The following is an 18,399-nucleotide window of genomic DNA, read 5'->3' as shown; positions in this document are numbered from 1 at the left end:
AACCGGTCTTGTCCCATCCGTTCTCTCCATAATTTTGGGCGATGGGCTTTTCCTGTGTACAACCAAACCCTCTAATATTTTTTGGCACCCTTCGCCGCAGTCTAGGCAACCAACGGTGTAAGATAGGAAAGGGCTGTGCTTTTCATTGTTTCTTTTGTCGCCTTACTATTGTTTCCCTGCAAGCGAATGGAAGAATGACATCCAGTGTTGTACGAGTATGTCAATAAAAAGGGCCAGGCGTTCCGGTACGTGCGTAATGAGGCGGAAGAATAGGCTTGGGAATGGGGAGCTCTGGCTTCATGATAACCTTTTGGACTGGGTGATGGGGAACGAAACACACAGATTGGGGAGCGTTCGAACGGAAATGACGAGGCTGAGGCATGTAAGACGTCCTTCTAGGGCTTGGAGGCTACAGTCTACCGCGACTAGGAAACATGGGGGTCTTCTCCGTCGATATTCCAGCTCCCTCTTTCTTGCACTGTCCTGATGAAGACGACTTGAAGTGTGTTGATATGGCGACTATATGGCCCATGTCTTCCTTGGTGGCCATGCCTAGTGGGTGCTGCGATGACAGCGAGGAGGAGGGGGGGGGTTAAAGCATGAAGAATGGAGAGAGGCGAAAGGAAACAAGGGGCAAGGGGCAAACACCACATTCTACCTACCTTACATCATATGCCTAGGTAGTGAGTTGGTGGTAATTGATGTTTCTATGAGAGGAAAAGGAACAAGAATCAACTTGTCGCCGCCTTATTAACCGTCCAACGCCATAAATCGTTAATCCAGGACCGAAAGATACCATTTGCTCTCTCCCTGTTCATACCCCTCATATCATCTGTCCTGGTTTTGTTTGCCGTCTGTTCTTCCCGTGATCTCTTCGCCATGTGCCTCCTCTACCCGCTGCCACACTTCTCCCCGAAAGCGTCGTAATGAGAGTAGGGGTGGAGAAGAAGAAGAAAAAAGGAATAAAAAGGAATAAAAAAGAAGGCGGGAGGGGGGAGATATGGAGCGAGAAGAAAAAAAAGAAGAAAAAAAAAAGGAAATTAAGAAAGCCAAACACGACTAATACTGGATATCTCCTGCGCCCCCTTTAAGAACCTCATGTCGTGAACCCCCTCCCCGTGTCCTGGACCGGCAATGAACATTGTGACTGGAGTCATGTGGACTGTCACTCAAACCAGGCACAATCAGGCCTGAATGGCGTTAAAGAAAACAAAAGAAAAAAAAACCCCCCGCGAGTCTGTCAACGTTGCCATGCCGGCAGTTAACCGACGCGACGACGCTTAGTGTCCCTGGGTCTCCCGCTATTTCCAGCCAACCCAAACTCATCAGCCCGGGGAATCTCCTCCGTCCCGCTGGGACTCGGGTTATCGCCGGCAGGGGGGTGGCCTCCCGCGGTCGGATCCACGGCGGCGGCGGCCGTATGGTCGTGGAGGATACCAAAGTCGAATTCCCCGCCAGCGGCGCCCGCGGCACCGGCGTTGAAGTCCATGTGGGAAAAGGTGTTGTTGGGGTCAAAGGCGTCGGTGTCGAGGAAATGGTCGAGGTCGAGGTTGTGGTTCTCGAAGTAGCCGCCCGCGTTTTCCATGTCGTCGAGGCCGGGGATGCGGCCCGAGGGGCTGAGCGGGCTGAGGATGTGTTGGATGTTGGCCAGCCGCTCGTTGCTGTCCTGCGTCATGCGGTGGAGGGTGTCGAGCTCGCCTGACGTGTTGCTGATGTGGTTGAGGCTTGGCGGCAGCGGGTTCGCGTTCATGACTGGCGAGAGGGAGAAATTCGCATTAGCCGGCGGCGCAGGTTTCGAACCACCACCGCCACCGCCACCTAGCCCGGGAGCCGGGGAGTGAGCCGGGACCGGTGCGTGGCCGGCGGTGGTTGAAGTAGGAGCAGGGATGTTCGGGAATGAGGCGCCCGAAGTGTTGCTGGCTGTGGGAGCAGCAGCAGCAGTAGCAGCAGCAGCCGTGGAATTGGGAACAGGTGCGGTGCCGGCTTCGGGACCCTGCGTCTGTGCGATCATGTTGTTGAGCATCTGCTCCCGCTGATCGTTGGTCATGGTGGCTGGCGCGTTGGCTACCACCTCCGGCAGGTCCAGACCTCCTCCTCCTCCTCCTGCTCCTCCTGCTCCTCCTCCCGCCGACCGGCTGGCGTTGGTGTCTTGGATGATCTTCATCATGCTCTCGCGCGGATTCGATTTGAGCTCCTGCGCCAGCAAGTCGGAAGCAGCCGGGCTGGCGGTCTCGGCTCCATCCAAGTGATCGAAAAGCTCGGTCACCGTGCCCGATACCGAGTTGGCGTGGCTGTGATAAGGCGATGGCGTGGCCTTGCCCGACGACGACGAAGATGCCATGCTCGCCCGGCTGCTGCCTGCATTCACGCCGTTGACGGGAATGGGCGGGAGCAAGCCGCGCGCCCTCTTGGGCCCGCTGACGGGACTGGCGCCGGATACCTGCGACGACACGAAGTCACCCAGATCCACGACACTGCCCTGGGGGATGGAGTTGTTGCCGTTGCCCGGCATGATGTTGGCCAGCAGCTCGTTGACGTTTTGCGAGTTTTGGTCTTCCAAGGTCTTGCGGAAGACGTTGGCGAGGAAGTTGAGGATGGCGTTGATGGAGTTCTGATGCCGGTCGTGCTGCTCCTGAAAGATGACCGCTTGCTGGTAAAGAGTGGAATTGTCGCGTTGGATCCTGCTGATGGCGTTGAGGATCATCTTCTGTTGCTCCCGGACCTTCGCCAGCTCTTCCCGCACCAGTGCAATCTCCTTCCTATCGAGCGGCATGTTGCCAGAGGGCAGCGCACGGCCACTCTGGGATCCTCCGCCGATACTCTGTCCCACCTCCTCGACACCGGCTTCCTCGTCCGTCTCTGCGTCGTTTTCCGGCGGCTTCTGCCCTCCCTTGGACTTGCCTTTGCTGCCGCTCTTGGGCTTGTTGATCAGCCACAGCAAGTTCGGATGACCGCGACGGAAGTACGGGTTCGAATACTCGCTCGGGCTCTTGTTCTTGCGCTCGCTGGCGCGCATCGAGTTGTCGGAGAGACCGACGCGTTTGTGAAACCCGTACATGTTGAGTTGGCGAACAAAGGAAGCGTAATTGTTGTGTTTGAAGAGCTCGGGGATGAGCGTCTTGGCGAACTCGTCCTCGTCGAGAACGACGAAGGAGTCTCCTTTGTCGGACCACCGGATCAAGTCGACATTCTTCTCTTCGTCCAAGAAGCTAAAACGAAGAAGACAAAACGGTTAGTCAACGCCGTCCAAATGGGGAAGCATTTTCTGTTGGGGGGGACGGGGGGGATGCCTGGGACGCCTGCTAACCTGCTGAGCTTTTGTACGAATGGCGGGATCTGCTTGCGTTTGGCTTGCGCCTCACGTTTGGCCTTGATGGCGAGCTCCTCCAGCGCCTCGATGCTGCTTTGTTCGCTCAGGCCGCCGTTGGTCGTCTGGTCAAGGAGAGTGGCCGGGTCATTTGTGTTGAAGGGCCAGGCCTCCGCGTCGTCGAAGTGGGGGTGCGCAGCGGTGGTAGGAACCAGGGCCCGGTTCATGTGTCGACGTGCAAGAGCGGTGGTGCCATTCGGCGTGGAAGGTTGGGCGTACTGTTGCGGAGGCGGCGGCGGTTGCGAGGCCATCATGGCGTACGGATGCACGGCCTGCGTGGTTCCATCGGCAAAAGGTCCGGTAACGGCGGGGTCGTGCCACCTTGCTAGATCGTGGTTGGGGCTGGGGTAAGTAGCTGCTGGACTGGAGTATCGAGGCTGCATGACAGGCATAGGCATAGCGGGAGATGCGCCTGGGGCCGGGCGTTTTCTTGAGTTTGCGGTCATGGAATGGTCGTACATGCGATCGGGAAGACGTGGGGATGGTGGTTGTTCCAAGTTTGAGGGACGATCGATTGCGACCCCTTGGGGAGCAACGCAACGCAACGCAACGCAACGCAACGTGTATCGCAGAATCTGTCGGGACGAAGGACTGCTTTAGGGTCGCCTAATCACAGCCCAGGTTCGAGAACAGAATTGCCTTGGAAAGCTTGGACGAACGCCAGCAGATCCCTCCTTTGTGTGTACCTTTGGCCTTACGAACGTTGAAATGGCAAAAAGGCGTTGGGAGTCGAGCGTCGAACGTGGAGCGTCGGGCGCTCGGAATCCCCAAGTGATTGGGAGAAAGGCGCGGGCACAGTAATGGAAGCGCAATGGGCGAAACTTTTGCCAACTCTTAGCACGATAGTATCGTAAAGGGCTGAGGAGAAGAAGAAAAGGCTCTGCAGTTGATCAGACTAGGACAGCTAGAGGATGAATCCGTCGCCTTATCTAAATAGTCGTCTATTCGTTTCGCTTCTGTGACTTCTGAGCTGTCTGAAAAAAAGGGCACAAGAGCGAGAGAGAGAGAGAGAGGCAGAGAGACCCTGGTGATTTGAGTCAAGAGCAGAAAGATCCTGGTTGACAGATTTCTTTCTCAGTTCCGACAAAGGGAACAATGAGAATTTTATGCGATCGGAAACAGGAAACAATGAGGATGTTTACTCTCGTTTCAACGCAAAAGAGAAGATGGTTTGTCGCGGCGAGGGATGGACGCAAAACTTGTTTTGAGGAGGGGTTCGTTGCGTTTTTTCGTCTGTCTTTTTTGTGGCGGAGAAGGAAAGAAGGAAGGCCGGTCTTGTCTGCAAGCCCCAGTTGTCGAAAAGGGTCCTTTGTCTTGGCGGAACGTATGGAATATGAGATGTTCTTTTCCGAGTTGATCATAAAACTATATTTTCGCTGCCTGTATCGTGGTGTAGACCGTGGTTCGGGCCTTTGACTGTGTCGTAACTGAGGGGTTCACCAAGCGGAGGAGAGATTGTTGAAAGGATATATTAGAGTGGCGCTAGTTCGTCAAAGAGAGCCTCTTTACCACATGATGTGACGTGGTGTATTCGCATCCGTATTGGTGGCGTTCTGTGTCGATGTTTATCGCAGTGGCAGAGGGAGAGGGCGGCGAAACATTGATACAGTAGTGATGGTGGTGGCAGATGGTAGGTGGTGATGGAGAGAGGTTGTTGTTGAAAAGAACAAGTCAAACAAAGTCCGCCGTAAGTGCTTAAAGTGCTTTACTTCGTACATTTCCCCCGTGACGGGTCGTTTGCGACCCAAGTGGAGTTCAGTTCGCGTGTTTCCCCGATGAACCCGGGACACCCATCACCAGCTGTCGATGTAAAAGCGTGAAGTACCAGTACAAAGTCTGACTTCGGTATGCCACTATAGAGGGGCCCTCGACGGTGTATCAGCCAATCAGAACCTTGTTCCGCTTCATAAGTAGGACCCCCACACTGTCATACAAACCAATAGGAAATCTATTTGTGGTGAAGATGCTGTCTATAGGCATAACTAGTCGCTCTATGCGGGGACGCCCGCGTGGTACGTACCCAGAACCGGGAAAGCCCCACAATTGCTGCTGATATCACGGATCAGGCCACCTTTGCAGGAAAGCATGTACACCACAAGTACTTCCAGCCCGAGGTGAGGCCAGCTGTATGTATCGCTGTTGCTTTTACTGCCCCACTTCCCCGCCATCCGAATCGGGTTTTACTCTGCCGATCGGCGTGTTTATAATTAAACAGTGACTTTTATTACACTTTCCTCAAGAGTCATGCAACTCCGTTCACTTCAACGGAGGAGTTGTTCCTAACTTTATGTACCCACGTTGTACACAGATCTTGATGCTTTACGGTAGGTACATCGTGAAAGGTGTATCCCGACCTCCACTACCTCGAGTACAGAAGAAGCGTTGCACCCAACGGTATCGTCGGCATCGCTCGTTGTTAATATTGTGCTATCGTTGGTATTGTTGACATGATGTATCCTTGGTATCCTTGGCATATTCCTGCCACTATTCTTAACAATAGCAACTGTTTCGACGCTACTTTGCGCCTCGGCCTGCTAGCGCAGCCGTACTCGCCATCTTCGCGTTCCGAGCCTGGTCCCATTCCCGCCCCGTGTTGCCCATCCGGGCCTCCCGTCCCGCCCTCTTCTCCTCTTTCAACGTCCGGGCTTTCTCCCGGGGATCGATAACCATAAGCTCCTCCTCCGCCTTCTTCCGATAGCTGAGATCCTTGCCGAGCTTATCCGCCTTGAAGCTGAGAGCGTGCGACATCCAGCCCTCGTCGTCGCTCTCCTCCCCCTTCTCCGCCTGGTCCCACGCTTTGCAACTCTGGCAGCCGGCAATGAAGTGCAGGTCACAGAGCTCGGCCTCCTCGCCCGCCCCTTGGTCTTCCCTTTGCTTGCTCCCTTCTTCCTCTTCGTCTCCCTTCTCTTTTTCTCCTGTTGTCCTCCGTCTCTCGTCCTCTTTCTTCTCCGCCGGTGGCCCCTGTTCCAGTTTGCTCTGGAACGCCTTTAGTAGCTCGAGCGCCGATAGGTCCTCCTTCGTCGGCGCATGACCCCCTCCTCCCGTCCTCCGCTTCCGGCCCCGTATGGACGTCTCCGGGATCATTTCTTCGAGGGGATTCCTCTTCTTCTTTTCCTCTCTGACAGGTGCTGTCGCGTCTCCCGCCCGCCGCATCGATGCCTTTAGAGCCGCAATCTCCTCCTTCGTCCGTTCAAGTGCGCTCTTTTGTGTCGCCCTTTCAGGTTCCGGCGACGATTCCACTTCCTCCCGTGGCGGCCGTGAGGCTTTTACTCTCGGCTGCGGAGAAGGCTCACGCCGTTTCTCTTCCTTTCCGTTGGTCCCGGGTGGAGAGGGCGGCGGTGCAGACCCTGTTGTGGTATTCTTTGTTTCCTCCTTCGTCTTCTTTTCCCTGCTTTCCGCCTTTTGCCGCTCCTTGTCTTCCCTTGAGGGGGCGACGCCATCCTCCACGTCCATCACAATCCTCGTGTCGAACTTGGGCTTCTTAAGCGCGGGCGTCACGATTTCCGCATCCCCTTCCTCGTCTCCGAAACTCAGCAGTTGTTTCCCTCCGACCTTCCTCTTCTTTTTCCGTTCGACGACGACCGTCTTCGGGCCTTGGTGCGCGATCCTTTGACGCTTCTGCATGTCCTCGAAGGGGTTCACCAGAATCTCGACGCTTGTGATTTTGACGGGGTACATCGGTCGATCCGTGCCGGCGGTCACTTCCGCTTCTCCCATCTTGGCGAGGTTGTAAATCGTATCTCCGGCGATTCTGCCGAACAACGTGTTCTTGTTCGTCAGTTCCTCGGCCTTGTCTAACGTGAAGAAGAACTGGCTCCCGTTCGTGTCGGGCCTGCCTTCGTTCGCCATGCCGAGGAGCCCGCGCCGGTTGAACTTGAGCCTCGAATGGAACTCGTCCTTGAAACCCACGCCCGACGGCCCTGCATTCTGGCCACGGCGCTGGTCCAATGGCCACGGGTCCAGCTCGCCGCTGAGCGCTCCGCCATCGTATATTGATTCGCCGCCGCTACCCGTTCCTGTGGGGTCACCGCCTTGCAGAATGAAGCCGGGCACCAGTCGGTGAAAGATCGTGTTGTCGTAATAGCCGTCCAGGGCCAGCTGGAGGAAGTTGCGACATGTCAAAGGCGTCTGCTTCGCCCAGAGCTCCACGGCTAAATCGCCCTGCGTGGTGTGCAGGATCACGCTGCCTGTGGGTTGAGGCTCGAGATTGTATATGGCCGACATCCTGAGGGGCGTGTGGTTGGAGTGGCAGGCAGACAGAACTGTCCTTTGCTTTGTTGCACTCGGGGTTTTTGTGGCCTTGAAGGTTGAGGGTGACGCGAATGCAAGTGGGTCGTCGAAGCTTTGATCATCCGCTCAGCTCGTTATCGATAAGGCCCCTTTCCTGCACGTGATCCAAGTCGCCCTCAATTCTTCCCATGATTGTCTGCTCCGTAAGGTAAGGTAAGTGTAAAGCCCTACTGCTCTGTAAACTACCTTAAGTATATGCAGCAGATATTATTCTCGGACTTAACACGAAAGAGGTGAGATATAATATTAAAGTGTGGTGAATTTCCCATAAAGGGTTCACTTCAAGCCACACATGTGACAAACACCAACCTCGGTCTTCAAGGATGCAACTCTATGATTATCATGATCTTTTTGTTTGTTGTGTTTACTCTTTTCCTAAGTAGCTTGACTTGCCGCTGACCGATCCCGGGCAAATGTGTTGGCCACGACGAAAGGGAAGACTAGTGTGGCATCCGCATACACCTGTGTCCGGTAAGGTTAGAAATCCATGGGGTGCAATGCGGAAGAAGACGTTCGACAGTCGCTGCAGGGACTGCTCACCTTGACGGAATCGGCACCAATTTTGATCTTCCCCCATGAAACGGCTTCGTCCGGGCGGGCGCCGGCATCACTACCGTCGAATTCCTGGCCCGTATTTATGTATACGGCAGACTCGGCGCCGTTGCGCATCAGGCACGCGTTGGCGATGTGATGTTTCACGACGCCGCCGCCGAGGACGATCATGCCGGCGCGCTTGGCCCTCACGGAGATGGTGTTGATGCGGCGGATATCCTCGACGATGTCGCATTTCAGCTGTCTGGGCGACGCCTTGAAGGTGTGGAAGTACAGCATGTCTCCCAAGCTGCCGTCGGTCAACGCGGGGCAAAAGACGGGAATGTCGTTCTTCCAGGCCCAGTAGTAGACGGATCGTTCGTCGTCAATCTCCTTGCCCAGGCGATGGATCATCTTGGAAGGGGTCCAATTGATTTCCGCGTCGGTGCCTTTGCTGGCCTCTTGCTCGTCCAGCATCTTGTCGAGGATGGGGACGACCCAGTCCTCGAAGGCGCGGTAGTTGGAGTTGGGAACGACGAGGTTGCCGATCCGGTTCAGACCTTTCTTGCGGAGGTCCGCGCCCGGGGTCGCGAAAGAAGACATGTAGGTGTCACCGAGGCACTTGATGAAATCTTCCTCGACGCCGCCTGCTGTGGTGACGATGCACGAGATGTGCTTGTGCTTGACGAGCCAGCGGAAGACGCCTCTCATGCCCGAGGATATCAGGTTGGAGGTATAGCCGAGGAAGATGGTTGTCTTATCCCCTGTCTCCGGGTCTCTCCATGTCCTCTGGGAGGAAAGGGTGTCAGCCAGTGGGGCGTTGATTTCTCGCCCTTCAAGAAGGCATACGGGACACACAAGTTTGAAAGAGGTTTACCATGTCATTGATGATTCTTATGGCTTCTGAGAGAGATGACGCCTGAAACCCCATGTGCCTCATACCACGGAACAAGTCATCGGCTGTAATATCACCTTTAATTTCGTCGAAATCCAACTCTTCGACTTTTTGAGCTCCTTCGGGCATCTCTTCCGACACAACCAGGACGGCCTCTGTAGCAGTTGCCGGCGGGGCATCGCTGGCGGTATCGGTATGATCCATGGTCATTGTGGAAGGGCAACAGCAACCGACTTTTGGGGGGAAACTTGAGAGTTGTGATGAGTTACATCAAAATGGCGATGGGGTGGACTAGGCGGACTAGGCGGACTAGAGATCCTGTATAGTTTCAGAACTGGTCGGTGTCCCTGAGAGTAAATATTGAGCCGTATCCATCAGGACTGACTTGGCGTGGTCACAATGAATGCCCCACGTTCCACTTTCAGCACCTAAGGAATGTGAGAAAAAAAAACCCCGAAGGGATTTTCTTTTGCAAGGGGGTTCAAACGCACGGACCACATCGAATTCGATGATTAGGTAACTGCAGGTGAGACTGCCGAATTAACGGCTCAAAATGATTTAGCGTGGCTTAAGGCACGGGTGGATTACGCCAAGCGAATTGTGATTTTGCATGGATGGGGAAGACGATGGATTAGATGATTGGCGGTTGGAACCAGCGAAACCTCGAATTTTTGCTTCGTCTCGAAACCAAGGTACCTACCCAATTACCGGATACATTCCAGGGTGTACTGAGTACCTTACATATGTATACTAGCACACGTCGTGTAAGGTACCTTAACTACAGGGTACGGATACCTTACGTACGGATACTCTAAATGTGTACACTGTGGTCTTTGTACGATTTCAAACACAGGAAGGCATAACACAGTATGACGGACAGGTCTCCGTAATTTATTCGTCCCTAGCTCAGTAGTGGTTTCCCCGGTCGCTCTAGCGCCCCTGCCACTTACCAGTCGTAGTTGCCTGTTTGGTTTGGTGTGCGTGCGTCTTCAATCAGGGTCCCCACTATTATTACTGGGCGAGAGTTCGAATCCTTTCAACACCTCCTTCGTACACAGCGTCGTACACACCTTCGTACACACCTTCGTACACTCCCACCAGCTTCCAAAACATCAACTGCCTTTTCTTCCATTTGCCCCAACTCGAATCATTCGCTTTCTTTATGGTCCACATCGAACTGTTCCATTTGCCAGTGGGGCACCAAAACTGCCAAAGCCGAAGACCCTACTGCATTTGCTAGCCCTTTAGTATCTATACCTACTTCATCCCAACCCTCACCCTCGGATCGTCCATTCATCGTTCCCTACCGCCTTGCTGGGGGGAGGTTTAAGGGCCCCCTTATCCGCGGTTGACGACAGTCAGACGCCACTGCCACCCGCCACCCATCAACGACCGCGGTTCTCACATTATTCGATCTGGCTTCTCCACCGGATGATACGGAACCTAATCGATAGGCGTTTTCGAGGGCATTAGCCCGGCCCAGTGCGATGTGAGTAATCTTGACTTCCTTCAACGTTTCCAACCCAGTACGAAGTAAAAGATACCCTGCCATCGCCAATCGCACATGACGACGTCTCGAGGCAGAGGATCACTCTACCGTGACTGGCGCGATAGTTGGAACCGGGATGACCATGGCTACGATGATTACCATGGTCATGGTGCTTATCATTCTCGCAGGGCTTCAAGGTACTCGTCTCGGTATGACGGGGGGGACCGTCGCTCTCGATCTCCGCGTGACCGCTCTTTAGACCGCTACGAGCGGGCATCCCAATACAGTGACGGTGACAGGAGACGTTCATCGGCTGAATCTCGCCCCAACCCTTCCGCCTTTCCGAACAACAGAGACAACTTCCGCGACAGCCTCGCGCGAGAACCACCCCGTGGGCCCAAGGCGCTCATAGATCCACCCAGCGGACCTAGGGGAGGCGGTCACGTAGGCGATTTCGGCAGCCGAGGTGGACGAGGAAGAGGTCGTGGACGCGGTTGGACTCGCGACAGCAGCAGAGATCGGACGCGCGACCGGGATTTCGATTTTCGAGATAGAACATGGGACCGCGATGACTATAGAGATCGGAGGGACATCGCCTACAGAGACGATCGGAGCCGAGAGCGGGAACGAGACCGTGAACGTGAGCGCGATCGTGACTGGCGCGATCCCAGGGATGCCCGTGATCCCCGTGACCCACGCGATCCGCGGGATCCACGGGATCCACGGGACGTCCGAGACACTAGAGATCCAAGAGACGCAAGAGACTCGAGGGATCTGAGAGATCCAAGGGACACACGAGATACACGAGATCCCAGAGATGCAAGAGACAGCTTCAGGGCAAGACGACCATCTCCCGGCCGAGGCAGATCACCACCCGCCTTGCGAGATTTTCGCGACAGGGAACCTGGTCTGGTGGTAGACCCAGACAGGTCCAGGCGCGGCTCAAGGGACGGCGGGCCGCCGTCTGCAGGATCAACCACCTCCGACCCACCTTTCGGCTTCTCCTCGTTTCCACGGGGCGGCTTCCGTGGACGAGACCGCGGCCGAGGCGGTTGGGACCGAGGCAGAGGCAGAGGAGGAGGCTACTACGATGACCGTGACCGAGACCGGTTCGCCCCGCGTAGTCGTTCTCAAGAGACGCGCTGGGCCCGTGACCGAGATGACCGCGATCGCATCGATAGGATCGACCGGGTTGACCGTGGGGACCGATGGGCTGACCCCGAAGCCAGAAGGGATCCCCGAGATGATCGAGACACCCGTGACCGCGAGCCTCCCCGGCTGAAGTTCGAGCGAACTATATCATCATCACAAGCGCCCTCTCCCGTGAATAAGGATGTTTCGCCTCCGCCCATCGCACCGTCAGCGCCTGCTTTCGGCTCTGTTCCCAACCGCAATGCTGGCCTTAACGATGCATCGCCTGCTGCCGGAGGGACCGGGAAACCGCCGCCGACCGGTCCAAGAGCCTTCAACACCGATCGCCCTGTGTCCGCCGGGCATTCGGGTGCAAATGACGCCCACCCGGTCTCTTCCGCCTCCTCCGTCGGATCTACAAAACCTCCCGGTCCAGACGGGAGCCCTCCCATTCCCCTGGGGCCCCGCTCGCAGCAGCAAAAGCAGCAGCGGCCCTCCAGTAAGCAATGGATTAATCCGGCCCTTGCTGGGAAGAGGATCCCCGAATCTCCCAAGTTGATGAGATCGCAAAGCTTCGCTCAGCAACAGCGACCCTTCCCGTTCCGACCGGATAGTAACTCTCATCCCGACCCCCTCGAGTATGAAGGTCGCCCGCGCAGTAGTGATGCCAAGGCCGACTCTCACGCGACCTCACCGACGACTCAGCTGCGGGTCGTCTCCGAGCCAGAACCGGGCGAGATTATCATCAAATCAGAGAGGGACCCCAGGTCGGCGCGAACCTCGTTGGAAAGGGATGTGAGGCCACTCGATGGATTCAGGACCACTGACGCAGGCACGCCAAGACGGGATTCGAACTCGCAGCGTCAGGACGCTCGCGATGCTCTGGGCTTGACTGACGGAACCGCTCGGAAGCCGTCCGTAGGGGATGTGCCTTCCAAGCCACCCCGGCAGAGCAGACTTCACATTCCCGTTGTACGCTTCGCCCTACCACCGCGCGAGGTACCGGTATCGTCATCCGAAGAGCCTTCCGAGTCGGAGGACGATGAGGATTTTGGGGAATACTTTGCGAGCGAGATCGCCAAGGAGGAAGCCGAACTGGCCAAAATGGAGGCCGAGGGGATTGCCGACGACGGCCTCGACCGAGCTGCAGCACGTTATGCGCACGCCTTCCACGACGCCATGGTCAAGGTAGTGTCGGAACCTGAGGGTTTGGTAGAGATGCTAGGTCCGATTCCCCAAGTGGTTCCGGGCCCGAAATCGGAGAAGAAGGATACTCGGATGGAACCATCTGCTGAGCCAGCTGCTGGGGCGCCGTCTGACGGCACTGCTGCCGCGGCTCCTGTTGCTGCTCCTGTTGTTGCTGTTCCTCCTGCTGCGGCTGCTCCTCCTGCTGCGGCTGCTCCTCCTGCTGCGGCTGCTCCTCCTGCTGCGGCTGCTCCTCCTGCTGCGGCTGCTCCTCCTGCTGCTGCTCCTCCTGCGGCTGTTGCCGCTGCTGGTGTCGGCGCTGATGTCAGTACTGGCGCTGGTACTGATGCCGACGCTAGAAAGGATGGAGACTCTGCTGAGCTTTCCGGTCTGGTAGAGTCGGGACCCAAAACCGAGGAGATGGACGTCGACAAAGTTCCGCCTACGTTGCCTGCGCCAGTAGAGGAGGCCGACCGCCGTGACAAAGCCGACGTACAGATGCCCGATGCTGCAGACCTTGAAGTTGGCACCACGTCACAACCCGTGCCAACCACAGAAGCCGAGGATGAAGCGCCGACAAGGACAGACGCACGGTCGACGGTCCAAACAGGTCTCCCTCCTAATGCACCTATCGAGACGATCGAGCGGGAGAAGGGTGCCCCGAGCACGCCATCCCAAATGGAAGATGACGGAGACGATACCTCAACGGACTCAGAAGTAGACAGCGACTCGATGCCTATCGAGTCGATGGGTGGGTGGTCAACGCCGCCTCTCGATAGCCTTCCCGACTTTGCTTGCCCGCCATGGAACAAGGACAAGGACTTTCTTCAGTCGCTCGAGTCGGACCCCATTGTCGACCATCTCATTAGCAAGGAGCTTGAGAGGGTCTCCCTACAAAAGACGGTGGAGCAAGGGGCAGCCCGCCAGATGTACTCGGCCAACTACATGCAGTACATGAGATTCACACTGTCGGATGATCCGGTGGCGTCCAAGAGCCGGGACAAGTTCGACATTAAGCCGCCACCAGCAGACAACGTTGTCACGGCTCCTGCGCCCGAACCTAAGCCGGAGGGAAGAGGAGGACGACGATTCGCCAGTGAGCGTGATTTTGAACGGATTCTCCAGGAGTCCAAAAAGGAAGACGAAGAACGCAGGGAGCGCGAACTGCGTGCCCAGAAGGATCGGTATCGCAGCGAGAAGGAGGCCATCCCACCTGACATGTATTGGGCACCCGAGGATCGCGAGAAGCATGCCTTTATCGACACGAGCGGCTTCACTCCGGTTGAACGGATTGTGTCTGCTTGGCAGTTGTTACCCCCGAGCAACAACTTCACCCCGCAAGAAGCCGAACAGTTCGAGAAGGGATACCTAGAGAACGTCAAGCAATGGGGGGTCATCGCTGAGTCGATGGAGAAGCGAAACTTTAGGACATGCATTCAGTATTACTACCTGATGAAGAAAGAGCTCAACCTGAAGGAGAAGCTCAAGAAACAACCCAAGAAAAAGAAGAAGGCAGGCCGAGCGAAGACTCGATCCAGTGCCTTGGTGTCGGAGCTGGGCAACCGGGAAAACGAAACGGAGGAGAGCCAGGAGGTCGGGGAGAACGGAGAAAGACGGCGTCCCAGACGGGCCGCTGCTCCGACCTGGAACTTCGAGCAGCCTCCGACGGACTCAGACAACGGGACGTCGACCGGTACGCCAGGTCGTCGGTCCGCGAAGGCGGAGAGCGGACAAGAGAAGCCTGACGGTAGGAAAGGTCGGAAACCTCGTAAGGAAAGGGAACCCAAAGCTGCAAAAGCAAATCAAAACTTGAATTCGAATTCAGCAGCAGCTTCTCCCTCGGGCGCTGGCGCAGGCGCAGGCACAGGTCCTGGCTCTACCTTTGGCGCGGGCTCAGGCACGGGTACGGGCAAGGGACGGTCGCGATCGGGCTCACGCGTTCAGGGTGCTGAAGTCCAGACATCTCAGCCGCCTGTTCCCACGGTCCCCGTTGACAACCGCGTTCCGACCCAATTCGAGGGGTCTCCGGCAGGAATGCGGCCACCTTTCGTGGGCATCCATCCCCATCCGCAACACCAGCAGCAGCAGCCGCAGCCTCCTCCGCAACAACCCAACCTGCCTCCTCAGGACCGCCCAGTTTCCCTTCAGCCATCTACCATGTCCGACGTGATGGCGCCTCCGTCTCTTAGACCGGAACCTCCTCCCCCTCCGCCTCAGCCTACTGTTACTACATTCGACCTGGGACAACCGCAGCAGCCGCAAGCCCCGGCCCAACCCCCATCACAGCCTCACCCTCAACCTCAACCTCAACCTCAACCTCAGCCCCAAGCTCAACCCCAGCCTCAGCCACAGCCAGAACGCCGAACGCACGTGCAGCCCTCGAGCTACTGGAGCGTGTCCGAGAACGAGGTCTTCCCTGGTCTTTTGAAGTCATTCGGTTCTGACTGGCAGGCCATGGCAGCCCACATGGGTTCCAAGACGGCGGTCATGGTCAAGAACTATTATGCCAGGCAACGAGATGCGGGCAAGATTGAATGGGAGGATTTCGTCAGGGAAGCCGACAACAAGAAGGCCCGGGGCGAGAAATTGCCGGATCCCCCGCCTCCTCCCACGCAGGCGGGGAGGAAGAAGCACGATTCGGCGTCAGGAGGCCATGGCCGGCCTTTGTCGTCCGCCAGCAGGGAACCTCTGCACAGTGATGCCAGCCAAAGCAAGCCCGACGGTGCCGGTCCCCAACAACTCCTGAACCAGCCCTACGGCCGCTTCTCCGTGCCCATCGCTCAGGCACCTCCTCCGGGTCAAGCGCCGCCTCTAGCACAAGCGACACAGCAACCACCGCCGCTGCTCCAGATCCAACAGCACACTATGCCTCAGACCGGTCCGGTGCACGTCATGTCCCCAAGCAGCCGGCCTTTGCGACCTCCGCACCAGCCACCCTTCTCCTTCCCGGAACGAGAACGAGAACGTGAACGCGAACGCGACCCTGCGCAGGTCCAGGTCCAGGTCGAGGTCCAACAGCAACCACCAGTACGCATATCCCAAAAGCCACCCCCTGGCGGGCCTCCTGTTCACGAGCCTATGCAGCAGCCGAGACCTCTTGCGGCTGCCCAGCCTGTTCAACCTACGCCGTCGACGCAGCCCGAACCGCCAAGGGAAAGACGGACGGCGGAAGCGCAGCAACCCCAGCAACCCCAGGAACTCCAGGAACTCCAGGAACACCACAGGCAGCCAGAGCGCACGCGTCTCCCCTCGGACCACGAAGCGGCACCGACTTTGGGGCATCCTCCTCACCCTCGTACTTACAAGCATTTCCCCCTTCAGCAACCAGTCCGTGCAGCGCCTCCAAGGTCCGAGCCGCTTGGTGCAAGTCGGACAATTCACGAGGCGGTCCCTCGGCCTACCACCCATCCTGGCCCGCAGCCCTTCGGCCAGAGCATACAGCGACATGGAGTCCGTGGCTTGCTCGGCGATCCGATGCAGCCGCCTCCGGCATCTTCCGGTCCGCCTGCTCAGCGACCGATCAGTGCGGCGCAACGACAAATGGCAGCCCACATGCCTGAGCCGTACCCTCCCGCGCAGCCGCCCCAAGCACCACCGGTTCCTGCGGCGGCGTCTCCCGCACCGGCCGCGCCTCTCCGTCCCCAGCATCAGGAACGTAAGACGTCGAGTATCATGCAGTTACTGAACGAACCGGCCGAAGAACTCAGAAGAACCAGCGATCCTGCCAAGACGCCGGCCCCGCAGGCTGCGAAAAACCAACCACTTCCCGGATCCATGCTTCGCACCCAGCCTAGCCAGCCGCCAACAGGCCTGGAGCTTCGGCCCGAGCCTCCCTCCCGGAGCTATCTGTACAAGGAGAGCAGCCAAGCTGCGCAGTCGGTTATGCCGCCGCTGAAACCCAGCTACAGCGCATCCCCCCAGTCCCAGCACCTGAACGCGCCTAGGTCGAGTATCGTGTCGCCGTCTCATGAAGCGGCCGCGGCAGCGGAACGGGAACACTATAGGCATCAGTATCAACAGCAACAGCAACAGCAACAGCAATACCAGCAGCAGCACCAGCAGCACCAGCATCAGCATCAGCAGCAACACCAGCACCAACACCAACACCAACACCAGCAGCCGCCTACGTCGGGCTCGCCAAGCACTCATCACTATGCCACATCCTCGTCGCAACCCCCTCGGGAAGCCTATCCCGGCCAGGGAGGGTATCCGCCCTATGGCAGCGGTGGACCGGCTTCCCACGCAGCATCACCGTCGCAGTCATATGCTTCTCAGCAGCACGTCGGCTCCAGGCCGAGAGAACCGACTGGTCCGCCGACAGCACCTAACCGAGAGACAGGCTGGCCCAGCGGGCCGCAAGGCGGCCACGGTATTATCCAGTCACAGCCTCCTCAGCAACAGGCGGGATGGCCTGCTGGTTCGCACAATACTGTTTCCAAGCCGGGAGGGCCACCTCCTCCGTCCTCGCAGCAGGCAGGATGGCCATCGCCTCATGGCGGGACGCCGAAACAACCAGCAACTGGTTCCGTGGGCCAACAACCACCGCCTTCGTGGGCGGTTGGCCCTCCCCCTCCCCCTCCGCCTCCCCCTCACCCATCGCAACAGCAGCCGCCGCCACAACAACAACAACATGCTCACCTGTCTATGCGAGACGAGAGGCCAACGCTGTATGGGCCACCGGTTGGGCAGCTTCAACACCAGCCTCCCATTCAGCATCAGCATCAGCATCAGCAACAGCATCAACACCAGCATCAGCACTCGCTATCCGGGCGGTTCCCCCCGCCGCCACAGTCCACTCCACGGGCGCCGGAGCCAATGGCGGCACCTCAGACGCAGCCACCTTACCCACCACGGTACGCCACGCCGGGGCCACGGGAGCTTCGGGAGCGGGAGCAGGTACCGGCACCACCGTCTCGCAGCTACACGCCCGTATCGGCGTACGACACGCGGGGTCCTCCTCCTGGAGCGTACCCATCTGATCCTAGAGATATGCAGTTGCGCCCGGGTGACATGGTGCGCGACCCCCGAGATCCGCGAGACCCGAGGGAAGTTCAGCAGCAACAGCAGCAGCAGCAACAACAGCAGCAACAACAGCAGCAACAACAACAACAACAGCAGCAGCAGCAGCAGCAGCAGTCCATGCTGGGACGGCAGCTACGACCTCATGAGAGCTATGAGAGACCTCCAGACCGGTTCCGATAGTTTTGGGATTGGCAATGGTGAGAGTGTCTCACTCGTGGACCTCTCTGTCAGAGGCTGTATGGAATACATTATCATACCTTATAAGATGGAGTATGGAATGTTTGAACTGGAAACGGGATCGATGATGAGGGCTGTCCTGGTTTTGTATGCACATGGAGTCGGGGGCATGAGACTACGTCGTCTTTCTATTTCCCTTGTATTTGTTCTTGTTCTTGTTCTTGTTATTGTTCTTTTTTTTCTTTCTCTTCTTTTACGTTTGTTTCTGTATTGCATAGATTCACTCCTTTCCGAAGCCTCATAGGAGAAAGC

At 57.3% G+C, this 18,399-nt stretch overlaps 4 protein-coding genes across 4 annotated transcripts; 1 reads left to right on the top strand and 3 right to left on the bottom strand.

The window, feature by feature from the left end:
* Positions 1 to 1,261: 1,261 nt before the first annotated feature.
* SODALDRAFT_319793 (hypothetical protein) lies at positions 1,262 to 3,765 on the bottom strand (the record flags this gene model as incomplete). The annotated part of the gene is made up of 2 exons (XM_028609476.1): positions 1,262 to 3,209; positions 3,308 to 3,765. The coding sequence occupies 2 exons, from the start codon at positions 3,763 to 3,765 to the stop codon at positions 1,262 to 1,264; spliced, it is 2,406 nt and encodes an 801-aa protein (XP_028471113.1).
* Positions 3,766 to 5,881: 2,116 nt separating this feature from the next.
* Positions 5,882 to 7,591, bottom strand: SODALDRAFT_319792 (cyclophilin-like protein; the record flags this gene model as incomplete). Its single annotated transcript, XM_028609475.1, has 1 exon — positions 5,882 to 7,591. The coding sequence occupies one exon, from the start codon at positions 7,589 to 7,591 to the stop codon at positions 5,882 to 5,884; it is 1,710 nt and encodes a 569-aa protein (XP_028471112.1).
* Positions 7,592 to 8,032: 441 nt separating this feature from the next.
* On the bottom strand, positions 8,033 to 9,287 carry SODALDRAFT_269445 (deoxyhypusine synthase; the record flags this gene model as incomplete). Its single annotated transcript, XM_028607659.1, has 3 exons — positions 8,033 to 8,119; positions 8,198 to 8,977; positions 9,066 to 9,287. The coding sequence occupies 3 exons, from the start codon at positions 9,285 to 9,287 to the stop codon at positions 8,033 to 8,035; spliced, it is 1,089 nt and encodes a 362-aa protein (XP_028471111.1).
* A 1,164-nt stretch (positions 9,288 to 10,451) lies between these two features.
* On the top strand, positions 10,452 to 18,129 carry SODALDRAFT_35716 (hypothetical protein). Its single transcript, XM_028613973.1, has 3 exons — positions 10,452 to 10,572; positions 10,761 to 15,915; positions 15,973 to 18,129. Coding segments are annotated over exons 1-3 (7,275 nt in total). The 5' UTR covers positions 10,452 to 10,570; the 3' UTR covers positions 18,091 to 18,129.
* Positions 18,130 to 18,399: the final 270 nt, after the last annotated feature.

The sequence above is a fragment of the Sodiomyces alkalinus genome (genome assembly GCF_003711515.1).
Source record: "Sodiomyces alkalinus F11 unplaced genomic scaffold SODALscaffold_1, whole genome shotgun sequence".
NCBI lineage: Eukaryota > Fungi > Ascomycota > Sordariomycetes > Glomerellales > Plectosphaerellaceae > Sodiomyces > Sodiomyces alkalinus.
The sequence above is the reverse complement of the archived record's forward strand: the minus strand, read 5'-3'. Positions and strand labels throughout refer to the sequence as shown.

Excerpts from the sequence above, each read along its gene's own strand:
- SODALDRAFT_35716 (XM_028613973.1), top strand. Across the intron at positions 15,916-15,972 it reads AGGTCCAACAGCAACCACCA|CAGCCGAGACCTCTTGCGGC; the intron begins GTACGCATATCC and ends GAGCCTATGCAG.